The 15,955-nt window shown below is 43.7% G+C and overlaps 1 protein-coding gene across 1 annotated transcript; it reads right to left on the bottom strand.

Annotated features, from left to right (window-relative positions):
* Positions 1 to 2,455: 2,455 nt before the first annotated feature.
* On the bottom strand, positions 2,456 to 14,502 carry LOC115403683 (interferon-induced protein 44-like). Its single transcript, XM_030112657.1, has 9 exons — positions 14,450 to 14,502; positions 14,261 to 14,281; positions 13,877 to 13,906; positions 13,739 to 13,772; positions 5,553 to 5,760; positions 4,253 to 4,405; positions 3,137 to 3,305; positions 2,908 to 3,008; positions 2,456 to 2,827 (listed from the first exon to the last, which is right to left on the bottom strand). Exons 2-9 carry the CDS (start codon positions 14,277 to 14,279, stop codon positions 2,645 to 2,647), a joined length of 897 nt encoding a protein of 298 aa, XP_029968517.1. The 5' UTR covers positions 14,280 to 14,281; positions 14,450 to 14,502; the 3' UTR covers positions 2,456 to 2,644.
* Positions 14,503 to 15,955: the final 1,453 nt, after the last annotated feature.

Here is a 15,955-nt window from a genome sequence, read left to right as displayed (position 1 = left end):
GCCCCCTCACGCAGACTCCCCCACCCCCTCAGTCAAAGTACAGTATTTCATAAAAAAAAAACTAAAGTTTTCAGTATATTATGTGCTTAAAAAACAACAGAAAATTCCGCTGGCTTGGTCAAATCAATATGAAGTGTTGTGCTATTCAAAATACAAAAAAAGAGGAGACTACAGCTCTACTAAAGGTGAGAGCTGCTTATTTTATCATTTGTTTTGTTACCATTAGTGCTTTTTAGCAATGTGGTTAATGATCATACGTTGTTGGACATCCACAGGATCTGTGGATTCTGTTTTTGTGTTGCTCCATTACGTTTTCTCCACCTATGCGTATTCCATACTTCCATTATGTTCGCCATGAAGCTCTCCTCAGACCCACCGCTGAATAAACAACAGCTCGCCCTCACAAAAAAAGTAAGTAGGCTGTTCTAAATGACTAGGGAATTGCCCTAAATGGGCCAATTTGCCAAAATGTTGAAGTATCGCTTTAAAGAGCATTCATCCTTCCTCGCTGCTTTCTCCGCTACCAGCCGCTACAATATTATGAGATCCAATTTATAAAAGGACATTACAGACTGGTGTAATAAAATAAAAACATACGACAAATGTGAGATATCCAGTTGCTTTACTGAACATAAACAAAGGGAAAACAAAAGCATTCCTAGAACTTCTAGGTAAAAAATACAAATCAACCAAAGCACAAAGATCAACCAAAGCACTTCTGACCGCTCTTCCCGCTGGTTCATCAGGCAGATGTGGTGAAGGTGGTGGGAGATCTGGACCATCTGGGGCTACTGGTGCATTGGCCTCGTCTTCACAAAGTGGAACTCTTCGTGCTCGAGCCATACTGTGCAGCACGACACAGGCACAAATGATCTTGCATCCTTTTTTGGGTTCAACACTGAGATAATTCAAATAGGCAAATCTACGTTTAAGAATGCCATTGATGCGCTCAGTGGTTCCTCTTGTTGAGCTGTGGGCAGCTGAGAAGCACTGGTCACATTTGAAAATGGTGTCATCAGCCCGAGAAGTAGTGTGACAACTTTAAGTTTAGGTGTTACAATTTTGGGTCGAGGACATTTTTGCAGTTTGAATTACTTTTCTGACAATTGTGAAATTTGGATTTTTTTCTGTTCAACAATAAAACTGTACATGAAGAAGTTTAATTTATTAAAAATATCTTTTTATACTAATGATTGCGAGAAATGCAAATAAAAGCTCTCTATCGATGAGTATATGTGGAACTAATACATGGGATCGCACTCTGATCCTATCCTGAGGTGGGATTAATTTAATGCTGTTTTTCAGGATAAAACTGATCCAGATTTGGTACTGAAGTTTTGAAATACCCAACACAGGATCAAATCTGGATTAAAGGCAGGATTGGATTTCCTAATCTGGTTTAAATGATCAAGATTAAATGCTGTTTGAAATACCCAATTTTGGATCAGATCTGGGTTTAATCCAATCCACCAGGATTATGTTTGAAATACTGGACCCAGAAGATCAATAGAATCAAGTGTGGAGCGAAGTCAGGCTGCAACAAATTCAGAGCAAAAACACCTGCTTTCCATTGAGCTACAGTTGGAACTGAAGTTAATACTGATGGATCAGTTCTGACAGACTTCTCCTTTATTTTAGTTTTTACTCAGGTGGTGTAAAGGCAGTTAATGTGAATTCATACCACGGCAATAATCTGACAACAGAGGGTTGTGGGGAAAAACTGTTCTACAATTCTACAGTTTCATTTAGCAGACGCTTTTGTCCAAAGTGACGCACAACACAAGGAAGAATTCAGACATAAGGAAAAACCTTTAGTAAGTGCAAAAAGGGCTTCAAGTGCAATTGGTCAAAGCTGTTGCCATCAAGTTGAAGTTAATTGATCAACGTCAACATCAGAAGGAAGATGAAGATCAAGGGTGTGATTGAAATGATGACTGTTTATTCATCTTCTGCCGAAACTCGACTGTGTCAAGTGATGAACTAAATGCAGTGTCCAGATTGTTATAGTCAACATCAACATGAACATCGCTCACAATACATTACCACAAAAAGGAATGCCTTCTGTTTTCCAGCAGGAGTTCATGAGGTTCAGAGACTTTCAAAGGATTTTTGCTTAGTTTTAGTTCTGGGACTGATAAGAGAGTTGTCAATGGATGCTCCTCCTCCTCGACCAGTTTCTACAGGATTAAGATCAGATATGTGAACATTGGGTCATGGGCCATTCTGTAAGTCAATGGTTCCCCATCTCATTCTGTCCATGCACCAAAGTGTCCTTTAACAAAATGCAAACTACAAACTGACCCAAACCTCTTCCACAGAAACCATCATCAAGAGTTTGATCAAACAGTTTAAGTCTAAAAGGTAAGTTCAGTTTCATCCCAGCCATGTACTTTCCATGCTTCCAACATTTAAAAAAAATGAGAGAAAATAATGATTCGATTTCATTTGTTTATTAACACCACTTCAGCACAGAACACAATTAAAATCACAAATTGCGTTACTATTGATTCTGTAAAGAAAATGAAGCACAAAAAATCTGTGAATTTAAAGATATTTGTGTGTGTGTGTGTGTGTGTGTGTGTGTGTGTGTGTGTGTGTGTGTGTGTGTGGGCGTGCGTGCATATCCTGCGATGGACTGGTGGCATCAGTCTGTGGATGTATTCTGTGCACATTGTTCAAGGAAATCGTTTCCGAAGTCAAGAATCAATCTCAGTACACACAGGATCAGCGTGTCAGCGTCAGGATCGATGGAAATTTCATCACTGTAGTTCTTCACAGGAAGGACAAATCTCATTGGAATCCCCACTTTTGAGCTGAACTCTGCCATCTAGGTTTGAAGGAAAGAAGCTTCTAGAATCAGCGTTCACAGCGTCTCAGTGCAGACTGAACAGAAGGCTGGCAGCTCACCTTTTTCTTCACATGCTTGCTTTTGTAGACATTCCTCAGACTTTCCTGAGTTTCAGGACAGGCTTCATCCACTTTGGTGACAATGAGAAGCTGGCGAATATCTGCAGATACACAGATAGACTGGTGATGAGTTTCTTCTCATTTCAAGTTAATATTTTGATTGTAGTTGATTTAAAAAATGAATAAATAAATAAACACAGCTATCTCCCGTCATTTGATTGGTTCTTACCCAAGTCGCAGGCAGCCTCTCTGATGTCCCTCATCTTGTGTAGAACGGAGTCTGTAATCTCCGAGGCGTTGGCAGAATAGACGCAAACCAGGACATGAATTTTATCATCTGGAGACGGTGACTGGTTGTAGCCGGGATCATCACTGGTCAGTGGGCTTACTGGGTTGAACTGCAAAATAGGAATACCGAAAAGCCATAATTAAAATGGATTATTTGGCATGTCAATGTTTTCTGGCAAAGCAGCTTTGATTCATCAGTTCATGGACTCCAACAGAGCTCTGAGAGTGTTCTGTGTTATCTTAGCAGAGACAGACAGGAGCTGAGGGTGGTGCAAGAAACCCTCTAAAGGGAAGTAAGGAGAGGAACTGAACAGCTACAAGAAGCTTGAGGAGCGTCTGCAGCAGAACAAGGTGTGGAATATCTGGATGGAGCTAAACACCAACACAGGCCAGAGAAGAGCCAATGGAGGGGACCAACGATCCAAGGACCAGCAGCGGTATCAGATCTGACTCTGCTCCCGCTCCTTTCCTGTCCCACAGGCCTCCAGACCAGATGACAACTGTGATTCCATGACTGTCCTATCCTTCCTCCCAGGGGAAATGAAATTGATCCTCCCCTACGTTCCATTAATCCAGGGGTCCCTCATCTCCTCCCCCATGCCCCGACTCTCTTTTCATTTGAGCAGGTGTTTCCAGGCTCTCCAGGGATCTGAGCTTTTCAGGATCAACCTGCCCAGGAACCAAATCAGGGTTTCCACAGAGTCGAGACTCTGTCCAGACTGAGGTTGAAGATGTAGAGAAGCACCTGCAGGACTGGTCTACTTGTTCCTCCAGAGCTGGTCTCATCATTCCTCCAGCAGTCTGGAGCAGACGCCTTCAGGACCTGTAGCCTTTCTCACCTCGGTGCAATGCCAATCATGACTTCAGAACTACATACGTACATGTTATATACGTAGTTACAAAAGAGTGCAAATTTAGGAAAATTAAGTATAGTTTTCACAACAACATACCAAAATTCAGCTGCCTGCAAGTTACTATAAAATGTATAGTTTAGTGAGTTATGATGTATTTTCAATCTGAAATGTTTCTTAGGAAAAAGCTAGAGTGGAGCAGATACCTTGTATTCGTCCTTCACGTGTCCCTGCATGGCCAGTTTGATGTCGTCCACGTGGACACCACGTCCAGTTCCATCCTCGATACCCATGACGTCATTGAAGACAAAGTTGTAATAGCCATTTCTGCCATCTTTCTTGATCCGATGAGTCTTATACTGGAAGAAATGCAAAGTTAAAATATGCATGAGAATTTTTTGTGTGGAATTTGAGTTAACATCTGTTTAAAATGTAACGGCAAACTGTTTGTAAATATATATTATATTTATGATAGTAGCTAGATAGTACAGTGTCACCCCATTGACTACCACAGTTTCACTGGGAAGTCAAGGTTCAAATCCCAGTGCATCCTTAGGCAAGAATCCCAATGGTGGAGTAGGTAGAGTGGTCGACTCACAGTCAGGAGGTTGTTGGTTTGATTCTCCATCTCCCTATGTCCAAATGCTTAAATGTTCTTGAGCAAGACACTGAACCCACAAACTGTTCCCAGTGTGGACTGAGTGCCTTGCATGACAGATGCCACTGCTGGTGTGTGAATGTGAATTTGCAGTGTGATGCCAGCATGATATATGAGCCAGACTGACTGTATGGTAGCACCATGACCCTCCCTACTCTGCCTCTGAATGGCTAGAATCCACTGCATTCACTGATCTGACTGGTTAATTTCTGTGTTGTGTGTGTGCACATGGTCTGTGTAAGTTGCTGAGGAACCAGAGCAATCTGATGATGACTGGGGTTACTGGAACATGGCAAACATGGGAAAGGGCATACATGGGGATGATACATGGATATATGCAGAGAACATTGGACCTTCAGTTACTTCAAGACCCACAGTTGAGGCTAACTCAGAAACACCTCTGAGCACAATGTTCTAACAGTCGTGCAACATGTTCACACTGCTAAGTCAGCAGGAACCTGATGAGAAAAAGGAAGTGCAGGTAACATGGAAGGACAGGCAACTATGTGACCTAAAGCACCACCACAAATAGAGGAAGGGGAGGCTGAGATCAAGTAGAGCTCTCAATGGATGGAAAAGGCTGGATTGCACTAAGAATGACAGCACATAAAGAGGCATGAAGCACAGGGGCCACAGAGGCCACAGGGGCCATCGTACATAAGACCCAAGATGCAGGAACATCTGGCCTTGAAGACTGACTGACTTCCTCATTCTTTCACCTGTGCATGAAGGCAATCTGTCAACTGCTGGGTCATGTTTCCTTCAACAAGCCAGATGTTTTTCTCCAACAAATAAACAGTGAATAAAAAGAGAACAGACAACATGTGAGTGAAGCAGTTTGTACGCACTCTTTTGGTGAGACTTTGACCTTTAGTAGATTGATCTGTGCCGGTCATGGTCTCCATACCCATTCTTCCCCGTAAGGTGTTGCTGACAGAGTCGATGAAGCTGGACTTTCCTGCTCCGACTGGCCCGTACAGCATGACTCTGAGATGTGAGACGCCCCCACTCTGAGGTTGGTAATCCCTGGCATACTGGAGATCTCTGGTATTTTCTCTGATGGAAAGGTGGAGAGAAATAGAGTTGAGAAAGTGGTTCATCACCAGGATGTCAGTGAGTAGGTTCTTTACAGCTTTTAGCTAATAGTTTTATCCTTGTTAAAAGTAAATTTAAGCTGCAAGCAGTGAAGCTAAAGCCTGTTTGTCAGGTGGATCAGTAACAACTAGGGATGTCCCGATCCGATACTCAGTATCAATATCGGACCCGATACGCCTATTTTTGGAAACTCGGGTGGTATCGGTTTTTGTCAAGGTATCGATCCGATCTCGTTTTCAGCGCCGTCACACTTTACGGCAGTCGCAAATCAAAACGTGCATCCAGCATGTCCGCTGTTTGGGAATATTTCTCCATTCAAACCAACGGCAGTCCAACAGCTTCTTGCAATGTTTGCAAAAAGGAAATTTCTCGAGGAGGCACCAGCAGGGCGCACTTTAACACAACAAATACGATCAGACATTTACAAAGAAGTCACCCCACGGAGTTCGGGATATATAAGGAAAAGACAGCAAAGCCACAGCAGCAAACTTTGGCGGAGGTGTTTCAAAGAAGAGAAAAGCTACCTCGAGACAGCGAGAAGTCCAGGAAATTAACACAAAAGATCGTCAAATTCATAGCTTTGGATGACCAACCTCTTTCCGTGGTGGAAAACCAAGGATTTCGTCGCCTGATGGACTTTGTAGAGCCAAGATACGAACTCCCATCTCGGCACTATTTGACGGATGCGGCATTACCGGAGCTACACGAGAGGGTTTGTGAACGCATTCGATCCCTCATAGCTGATGCAAGCAGCATTTCCTTTACAACACACAGTTGGAGCACTGATGTGTGCCCAATGTCTTTGTTAAAGCGATACTTCAACATTTTGGCAAATTGGCCCATCTAGGGCAATTCGGTAGTCATTTAGAACAGCCTACTTACTTTTTTTGTGAGGGCGAGCTGTTGTTTATTCAGCGGTGGGTCTGAGGAGAGCTTCACGGCGGACATAATGGTAGTGGATGGTACGGTTGCTTCCCTCGTCAAACTCATCAAATACACAATTCAACAACCCCAAAACACACTTTGATGGACACGTTATAATCCACACATTCACTACGCTGTGAAATATTAATGCAAAATTACGAGATTGAGCGTTTTTTGCGAAGATTGCTGAGACGGAACTACTTACTAAACATGGCGTCTGGGCGTAGTGATTTCAAAAGAAAAAGTAGTTCCCAGTATTTGCTTCAATGTCGTAACGCTACAATATTATTTGTAGGTGTTTCACAGCGTAGTGAATGTGTGGATTATAACGTGTCCACCAAAGTGTTTTGGGGTTGTTGGATTGTGTATTTGATGAGTTTGACGAGGGAAGCAACTGTACCGTCCACTTCCATTATGTCCGCCGTGAAGCTCTCCTCAGACGCACCGCTGAATAAACAACAGCTCGCCCTCACAAAAAAAGTAAGTAGGCTGTTCTAAATGACTACCGAATTGCCCTAGATGGGCCAATTTGCCAAAATGTTGAAGTATCGCTTTAAGTCTTACTGCACACTGGATTGATGCCTCTTTTAACCTCGCTAATGTTGTGCTACATGCTAACGAGTTCCGTGGCTCACACACGGCTGAACATGTGAAAGAGGTGATTGAGGAAATGATGAAAGGATGGCAAATACAGGAAGAATGAGTGCATGTGATTTTAAGAGACAACGCCAGCAACATGCGCAAAGCAATGGATGAGATTGGGGTGCGAAGCCTGGGCTGTGTTGCACACACGCTGCACCTCATCGTGCATGAGGGCTTACTGTCACAGCGCAGCGTGAGTGACACTTTGGTCATTGCCAGGAAAATTGTGGGTCATTTCAAGCATTCACCCCTAGCCTACTCACGCCTGGAAGACATTCAGACTGACCTTAAAATGCCCACAAAACGTCTGCAGCAGGATGTGCAAGTGAGATGGAACAGCACTCTGTACATGCTGCAAAGCCTTCTTGAGCAAAAACGTCCCCTCAGTGTCTATGCAGGTGAGCACAGCCTACCCTCTACTCTTACTCCAAATCAGTGGATATTAGCAGAGAAGACTGCAACTGTCCTGGCCCCATTTGATGAGGTTACAAAGTCAGTGAGTGCAGAGACAGCAACATGCGCTGATGTGATACCTGCCATCACAGTGCTGAAGCGAGTTCTGTCTCGAGAAGACGAAAGTGATGCAGGAATCAAAACCATGAAGAGCACTCTCCTCGAGGCTGTAAACAGGCCCATGTTGAAATGGAGCCACTGTACTACATTCCAACTTTGGTGGATCCAAGATACAAAGACAGGCAAGTCTTTTAACATTTATTTTGCCAAAATTATTTAATTACCAAGGGTATATTATGTGTGAGTCAATGATTATTTGTAATATTTCTAGGTATTTCACAAGTGCAGCCAACCTGAAAAGTGCCAAAGCCTCACTCCTGGAGACTGTGGAGAAGGTCTGCAAAGTCAGTAATGAGCCAGCAAGTCCAGCCCCACGTGCAAGACCAGCGGAGGAAAGCAACAAACTGGGAAGCTTGTTTGATGAAATTTTGGAAGAAAGTGAGGTTGAAACGAGAAATGCCACTTCATCTTCAGTTGTCACTGAAGTGCACAGCTATTTCTCTGAGCAAACCATCCCCAGGTCAGTCAGTCCACTGGAATACTGGAGGGCACATGCTATACAAAAACCCTCTCTGGCTGCTGTTGCCACCAAGTCCCTCTCTGCCCCTTGCACAAGTGTGGACAGTGAGAGACTTTTCAGTGCTACTTCAAATGTTCTGGATGAGAAGCGAAACCGTTTATCGGCAGACTTGACAGAGAAGCTTGTCTTCATTAAGAAAAACTTTCACCTCATTATTGATGATTAGACAGGTAAACTAAGCCCTGTTCACCCTAACAGAATGTAAGACAGGGTTTACAGTTTGTTCAAAAGTATTGTTTTACTCCCTGCATTCTGCACTTTTTTTTCAGTATTTGTGTGCAAGTTGAGCACCAGCACTTTTAAAGAGGATAAAAAGGCTCATTCTCTTTTTCTTAAAGGTGCTGTGGGCAGGTTTCCGCATCTCCGCCATCTTGCTTAGGTTTACCTAAGCAAGATGGCCCATCTAAGATGGCAATTTGAAACTGACATCATGCCCTTACGCAAGTTAAGCCCCTCCCACAAGAACGTGCGACAAACGCCCCTCGACCAATCACGGTTAGAGCCTCAGGGGCTCTTCTGATTGGTCAAAGATACCTGGAGCTGTAGAGATTCCTTTTCAACTCAGAACAGAGACAGATGGAAACGCTGCGCCCTCGCAGTAGTGCAGTTATGCTACACTCCTAAAGGATTATCAATGGATACTCTAACATTTAATCCAAAGAAAACACAGAAAAATTAGTATTGACTAACAAAATCCTGCCTACAGCACCTTTAATGCATGAATCTGTGTATTTGTACAACTACATTTTAAAGTGTAGACGTTTACAGTTACTGCTCATATGAGTTCTCACTTGTTTTGCTCCCTATGTTCTTCCTATGACTGTAAAACCTTTTGTGTGAAATTCAGCATCAGCACTGGAAAAAAGAGAAACTATTTTATTTTTGCATTGAATATTAAGCTCAGCTAGCTACTGGGTTATTTATTTTTCCATTTCTAACAATCTATTTTTGTGTAAAAGGAAAGTTTTAATTTTATGACTTTTGAAGTTGAAGTATTCTGCAGACATGGTTTGAAACCCTTTTTTTTATTATGAGATTTTGTTGCATTGTTCTTTATCAAGCAAAATAAAATTTATCTGTAATTTTGATACTGCTGAATTATTTTTAATGCTCTGAGAATGAAGGTATCGGATCGGATCGGGTTGGTATCTGCAAAACACATCACTAAAAAAATCGGATCGGATCGGAAGTCAAAAAATCTGTGTCAGGACATCCCGAGTAACAACAATCATTTTATATTATAACATTGAGCACATTATGGAGACAACACACTGAAGGACATAAGAGGACATATTAAAATATCCCACATGTTAAAAACATAGGGAAGATTGGATTTTAAAGTCCGAGTAAAGCAGAAATAAATTTGTGTTATGAGTTTGTCACACTGCATAAACATGTGTCATTAACCACTGAGCCAAATTTGAATGATTAAAAAAATTGCTAAGTATATAAAATAAGGTCTCAAAATCATGGAAAAACAAGCACTTCTCTCTGCTGTGAAACGCTGGGGGCATGTCAGCTAGAGGCGCTGGAGTGACGCCCACACGCGGGAGGGGAGCCGCCTCCAGCTGGGTCCGTCTCATGAGGCTGTTAGCGCTAGCTTCCATGGAAACTAACGCTAACAAGCTAGCGCTAACAGCCTCATGAGACGGACCCAGCCATTTTGAGCCATCAGAGCCAGAAACTGACTCTGAGTCAGATGCTGAGAGTGCTCAGCCTCGTTCCTCACAGTCTCCATCAGAATGGTCATTTATTTGTTTTAATTGCCGGTGGCGGGCCCGGGGTGAGCTGACCCCCCGGGACGAGGGCAACCCGCGAGGTGAGCTGCGTGGGTTTATTTAGCTAACGTCATCGTTACCCTGCACACTGTGGCACGCAGGAAAGATGCAGGAGCGATGTGGAGGTGACATGCCTGGTTGTTGACTGGTTAGCTACCTGCAAACTGTCATACGAGATGCTATCCGAGACTCGAAAACTAGCGGGAAAACCACTGATGCTAATGCGCTAGATGAATTTATATCGCTCAGCATCCGGGGGGCGGGTTTAAGCTAATGAGGGCCGCGTTATGCAACGCAGCCCTGATTTCTGACCCGCCCATTAAATCCTGAACACAGAAGTGGTGAAAAAAGTCTGTGAAGTCTACCTCCAAAATTAAATCATTAATGTAGGAATGGCTTTTATATGTTGTAAAGAAACACATTTATGACCTATTTAAGGTGTTTAGAAGAAAATGGCTGATTTTGCTTTACACGGACTTTAAAGAATATAGCAAGAGTCGCCCATTTCTCTCTCAGGCCAGCAGGAAGAGCTAAGGCAGCTTTTATCTCCTGTTGGTTAGATTACTGTAATGCCTTGTAAGTAAGTAAGTAGGTAAGTAAGTAAGTAAGTAAAATTTATTTTTATACCACTTTTCACAGACATTGGTCACAAAGTGCTTCACAGTTTGAAAATAAAAAAAAAACAATTCACAGTCCATAAGAACATATCGTATAAAAAGTACATGTCACTACCAAGACAGCACTGACTGGGGTGTAGAATGCCTTCTGAAACAAATCTGTTTTTAAGAGTTTCTTGAAGGCATCCACCGAGTCCAGGGAGCGCAGGTCCAGAGGAAGCTCATTCCAGAGGCGCGGAGCAGTGGATGTAAATGAGAGGTCATCCCTAGTTTTAAAGTGAGTCCGGGGGACTCTCAGAAAGTTCTAGTCAGAGGACCTCAGGCTTCAGGCTGAGCTGTAGGGTGTGATAAGGTTTCTGATGTACATGGGAGCCTGGCCATGTAGGGCTCGGAAAGTCAGCACCAAGATTTTAAACTGGATACGGAATGCAACAGGGAGCCAGTGGAGGGATTTTAACATGGGTGTAATGTGGGACCTCCTGTTGGTGCTGGTCAGCAGCCTCGCAGCAGAGTTTTTAACATACTGGAGACGAGTCAGAAGCAGTTTCTATCCAGCTGCCTCAAGTGGTGGTCCAGTGACATGGCGCTATCAAAGATCACCCCAAGGTTCCTCAGTTCAGTTTTGGTTGAGGGGCTCAGATCACCAAGTTGCTGCTTAATAGTGGGGATGGCACTGTCTGGGGCAATGATGAGGGTCTCGGTTTTTTCTGAGTTAAGTTGGAGGCTGTTGTCTCTGAGCCACTGCTTGATTAGTGATAAGCAGTTCATTAGGGAGCTCAGTTTGTGGGCTTCAGAGGGCTTGAAGGTGCAGTACAGCTGCAGGTCGTCTGCAAATAGGTGGTACAAAACATCGCTGAACTGCTGGATTATCTGACCCAGAGGAAGCAAACACAGAAGGAACAGGAGGGGTCCCAGAACTGAGCCCTGAGGTACACCATACTGCAGGCTGGCTGGCTCAGACATGATGTACTTGGCTGACACACTGAAGGTCATACCAGTCAGATATGAGGAGAACCATTTGAGCACTGGACCTGACAAGCCAATCAGGTCCTGCAGCCTGTTTATCAGGGTCTGATGGTAAACAGTGTCAAAGGCTGAAGACAGGTCTACTAGGACCAGATTGTGCATCTCCCCAAGTCGGCAGACATCAGGACACTTTCAGAAGCACAGTCTCTGTAGAGTGTTGTTTGCGAAAGCCGACTGAAAAATGTCATAGATGTCATGTTCTTGAAAAAAAGATGAGAGCTGTTTCGCCACCACCTTTTCTAACAATTTGGACAAATAGGGGAGTTAAAATATAGGCCTGTAGTTTTTAAGTTCATCATGGTCCAAGTTTGCTTTCTTAAGTTTTGGTTCTACGACTGCATGCTGGAAGCAGGCAGGAAAGACCCCAGAAGCGAGCGACAGGTTGAACATGTTGGTCACCCATGGTCCGACTGTGTCAAAAACATCCACAGTGAGCTTAGATGGTAAAACATCTACAGGACTGGAGGAGAGTTTCATCTTCCCCATCAGTGCTGAGACGTCTTCAGGGCATACGGGAGTGACGCCGAGCGCCCACATACTGCGGAACGGCTCCACTGTGCTGCGCCGCGCAGGTCGCAGCACTCACGCAGCCATACTAGAGCGCCCACCTGATGCGGTACGGCTGCGTCTCCGCACTCTGCCTTTTGACCAGACATACGCTCAGCGCATGTGTGGGATTATGTTGCCATGACGAGCTCCATGTAAACATGTTTGAACAGGCACTTTATATCGTTACAATTTACTCACCATTCACACCAATAACTTCAGCTATTGTTGCCCAAGTGTTCTCCTTTCTGCTGGTGTCTTTATAAAAAGGATTACTGGTGTCATAAAGTATTTTGTGCTTTTGTTCCTCCAGGATCAGTTTCTCTTCGTCAACCATGCTTGCTCTCGAGTTTAAAAACTTCCACTACTTTGTTTTGCGACGCCAGAGCGTGTTCAGGTTTCAAAATAAAATGCTCATCTATAAAAGTGTATATTTACGCTTTTATTTACATGTAAAAACATGTGTGACAGCTTCAATAGTAATCCATATAGATATTCATATAAATAATATGCCTAGGAATATAAAAAAGTCAACTTCTGTAGTAATTTGTTTTGATAAAACAGATGTTGCACTCTTTTGGTTTCCTGTTGGTGCTTTGACATTATGGGAAATTGACTCCGGCTCCGCTGCGCCTCCGGCAAAAATAGAACTGGACCGAAGTTGTGCGGAGAGCTCTCCGCAGTACGACGGCGGGCGTACGCTTCACACAGCACTCACGCAGGCAGTGGGTGCGCTCTGCTTGCAACTTCATTGACTTCAATGGGTGCGTAATTACTGCGTGAGTGCTGCGACCTGTGCGGCGCAGCGCAGCTGAGCCGTTCCGCAGTATGTGGGCGCTTGCCGTTAAAGAGGACCAGACATGTAAAGGCGGTTCAACACAACCTGGACTGCTCAAGGAAGGTGCTGGGATTTTGCTCTCTGGTCTGAAACAAAAATAGTGTCTCAAACCTTCAATTATTACAAAACTTAGCTGCTGTGGTGAGGAGGACCAGGGGGCGGGGCCACATTACACCGGTTTTACAGTTGCTGCATTGGCTCCCTGTGGGAATGTGAGTACATTTGTGTGTGTGTGTGTGTGTGTGTGTGTGTGTGTGTGTGTGTGTGTGTGTGTCTGCGCGCATCCACGCGATTATGGTGAAGGTGTGGTTATGCATGATTTTATTACTGTAATAACGCACCCTCTCCCCTTTCTTTTTCTTTCTCCTTTTTCTTTCCTGTATATGTGTCTTCAGACCTCACCCCCACCAGTGACCATTATGTCTGAAAACTGCACATATTTTTATTTTATATTGGTAAACTTTCATGTACTCACCCCCAAGACAGCTCTCTCCATGGTTCGTCGAAAGCTGGCAAGAAAGTGTTTCAAAATGAACATTTTATATTTAAGTATATCGATCAATGTCAGGTGAGTAACTCATGAAACATTAAGAGGATTCATGTTTTTACTTACTGGGAGGAGGTGGAGGTGGAGGTGAAGGCTCTGCAACAGAAAGCAATGCTCCGTTCAGGTTTTTTTTTTAAAAGTGTTAATCTCATTTTAACAACCCTGGAGAGGGTCAAGCCTGTTTTTCAGTCCCAGATGCTCCAACCCCCCCCCCCCCCCCCCCCCCCCCCCCCCCCCCCCCCCCCCCCCCCCCGTGGTTTATTCACAAGCCCCTGTTCAACCTGGAGGTGATAAACTGAGGAAACTGAAGGTTTTCTCTTGGTTAAACCAGCATTTCTCACATAGCGTAATGAAGACATATTACACATAAACGGAAATATTTCCTTTGAGTCCAAAAATTGATGAATCAAAATAAGAAAAAAAAATACAGTGAAACAATCTGATACTTACTAGAGAATAAACCTCCCATTGCTGCAAAAGAAAGTGAAGGACATTGTCATCGAGCCAGAAGACAAAGTCTTCGAAACATCAACCTTAAAATCTACAACTTTCTGTATTTCAGCAGAATTTGATGATTGTCAGTGAAGTACAGCTCAGATCCATCAGTTCAGCTGTTTTTAAAACAGATTAAAGTCTCACCTGTGATGCTGCTACTATATGAGGAGGAAAAAAAGTGAGTTCACAGTGAGGAGAGACAACCCTTTTATAGAGCCTTTATCCACCTTTCACTTTCTCTTTTGACTCCGGGAAATGCACTGGCGCCTTAAATGTTTCAAAACCTTTTTATTTGTCTACAAATCATAGTAGTGCATCAGTGTTCATCAGCGTACAGTTAAAGGTCAACATTTAGCACAAAAAAGGGGGGGGGGAGTATTTTAATCAACAATCCAACACTAGAATTACAGAAAGATTAAGTAAAAATCAAATGAGGAGGCTTTACAGTAAGCCAGTGGTTAAAATCAAATAAGAGAATCGCCTCGGCCCTGAGTCCTGTTCTCACGCTCCGGCCGGGCACGGCCTGATCCCATCCTGCGCTACACAGCGCCAAATGTGGGGCAGGTCAAGAATAGGACAACCTAGCCATTCATCTCAATAAAATCTCAGGGTGTGTTTTTATATGGTGTGTTTTTCCCTGTCAAATTACAAAGATCCACCTTGAGTGGAGAACAGGGTCTCAACCAACGAAATCAAACTGGGGTGATTTACTGAAATTTGCCAGAAAGAACAAATAGACAATCAACTCCTTACATGTGCTCGATAGTTAAAGAATCGACTACATGAACCAGCAGTACAGAATAATCACATTGTTATTTTATTATCTGTTTAATCTCGGATCCTGATACCTGAGGTCGATCCTGTTGAACTCCCGTGAAAATCCGGCCAGCCCTTTCACCGGAGAGGGACCGGTCTGTTCAAATCCGGAGGGATGCTGACCTCAGGTACCATAAAACTCAGGCTAGTTTAATAAGAAACCACTTGAATTAAAAGTACTTTATGAGAGGACATTTAAGTGAGTTTAGCGAAGGTTAGTTAAAAGCGGGCCTAGCTTGTTGATATAATAAACCTTGCAAGAGGTGTATTTTGTCACAACAAAAATAGCCTGCTTCTCCGTCGACACCAGCTGAATTCGTTAGAGCAACCTGGAACACAAGTGACAGAGGAATCCCAGAGGAATTTTCCAGTGCTCCATATAACCCTTCTAACCTCACCGAGGGCCCGTTTGAACCACCTCCATCTTGAAGATGAGGAAATCACTTCTTATAACACAGTTACATTCCGGAGAGCATCAGTGTGTAAACAGCATGAGATGAGAAGAGCAGACAATCGGAGAAAGGGAGGCTAAACTCTGATTCAATGTAGAGCAGAAAACCTATGTCTTAAATATCCACGTGTCACGGTGAACCCAGCTAATGAGGACCGAAATCATGGCGCAGGTGTAGCTGCTGCACTAAAGTTCCTAGCAGGAGAGGAAATGCAAAAAGAATCGCTGCAGATGAGAAATCAAAATGGAGGACTTTTCAGGAGGGGAGAATGTAACTGAGCAGAGCAGAAACCCTGACATACCCACCATCCTGCACCTACTTTTACACCCACGAAGCAGAACCAGAGGGGAGGATCCCGTCCGCCTTCTCCAAGAAGCAATGC

This window comes from Salarias fasciatus, chromosome 16 (assembly GCF_902148845.1).
Source record: "Salarias fasciatus chromosome 16, fSalaFa1.1, whole genome shotgun sequence".
NCBI classification, from domain to species: domain Eukaryota; kingdom Metazoa; phylum Chordata; class Actinopteri; order Blenniiformes; family Blenniidae; genus Salarias; species Salarias fasciatus.
The sequence above is the reverse complement of the archived record's forward strand: the minus strand, read 5'-3'. Positions and strand labels throughout refer to the sequence as shown.

Coding starts and splice junctions, on each gene's coding strand:
- LOC115403683 (XM_030112657.1), bottom strand. Junction 5,761..13,738: donor TGGAGAGAGCTGTCTTGGGG/GTGAGTACATGA, acceptor CCTTTCCATCAG/AGAAAATACCAGAGATCTCC. Junction 2,828..2,907: donor GCAAGCATGTGAAGAAAAAG/GTGAGCTGCCAG, acceptor CTTCAAACCTAG/ATGGCAGAGTTCAGCTCAAA.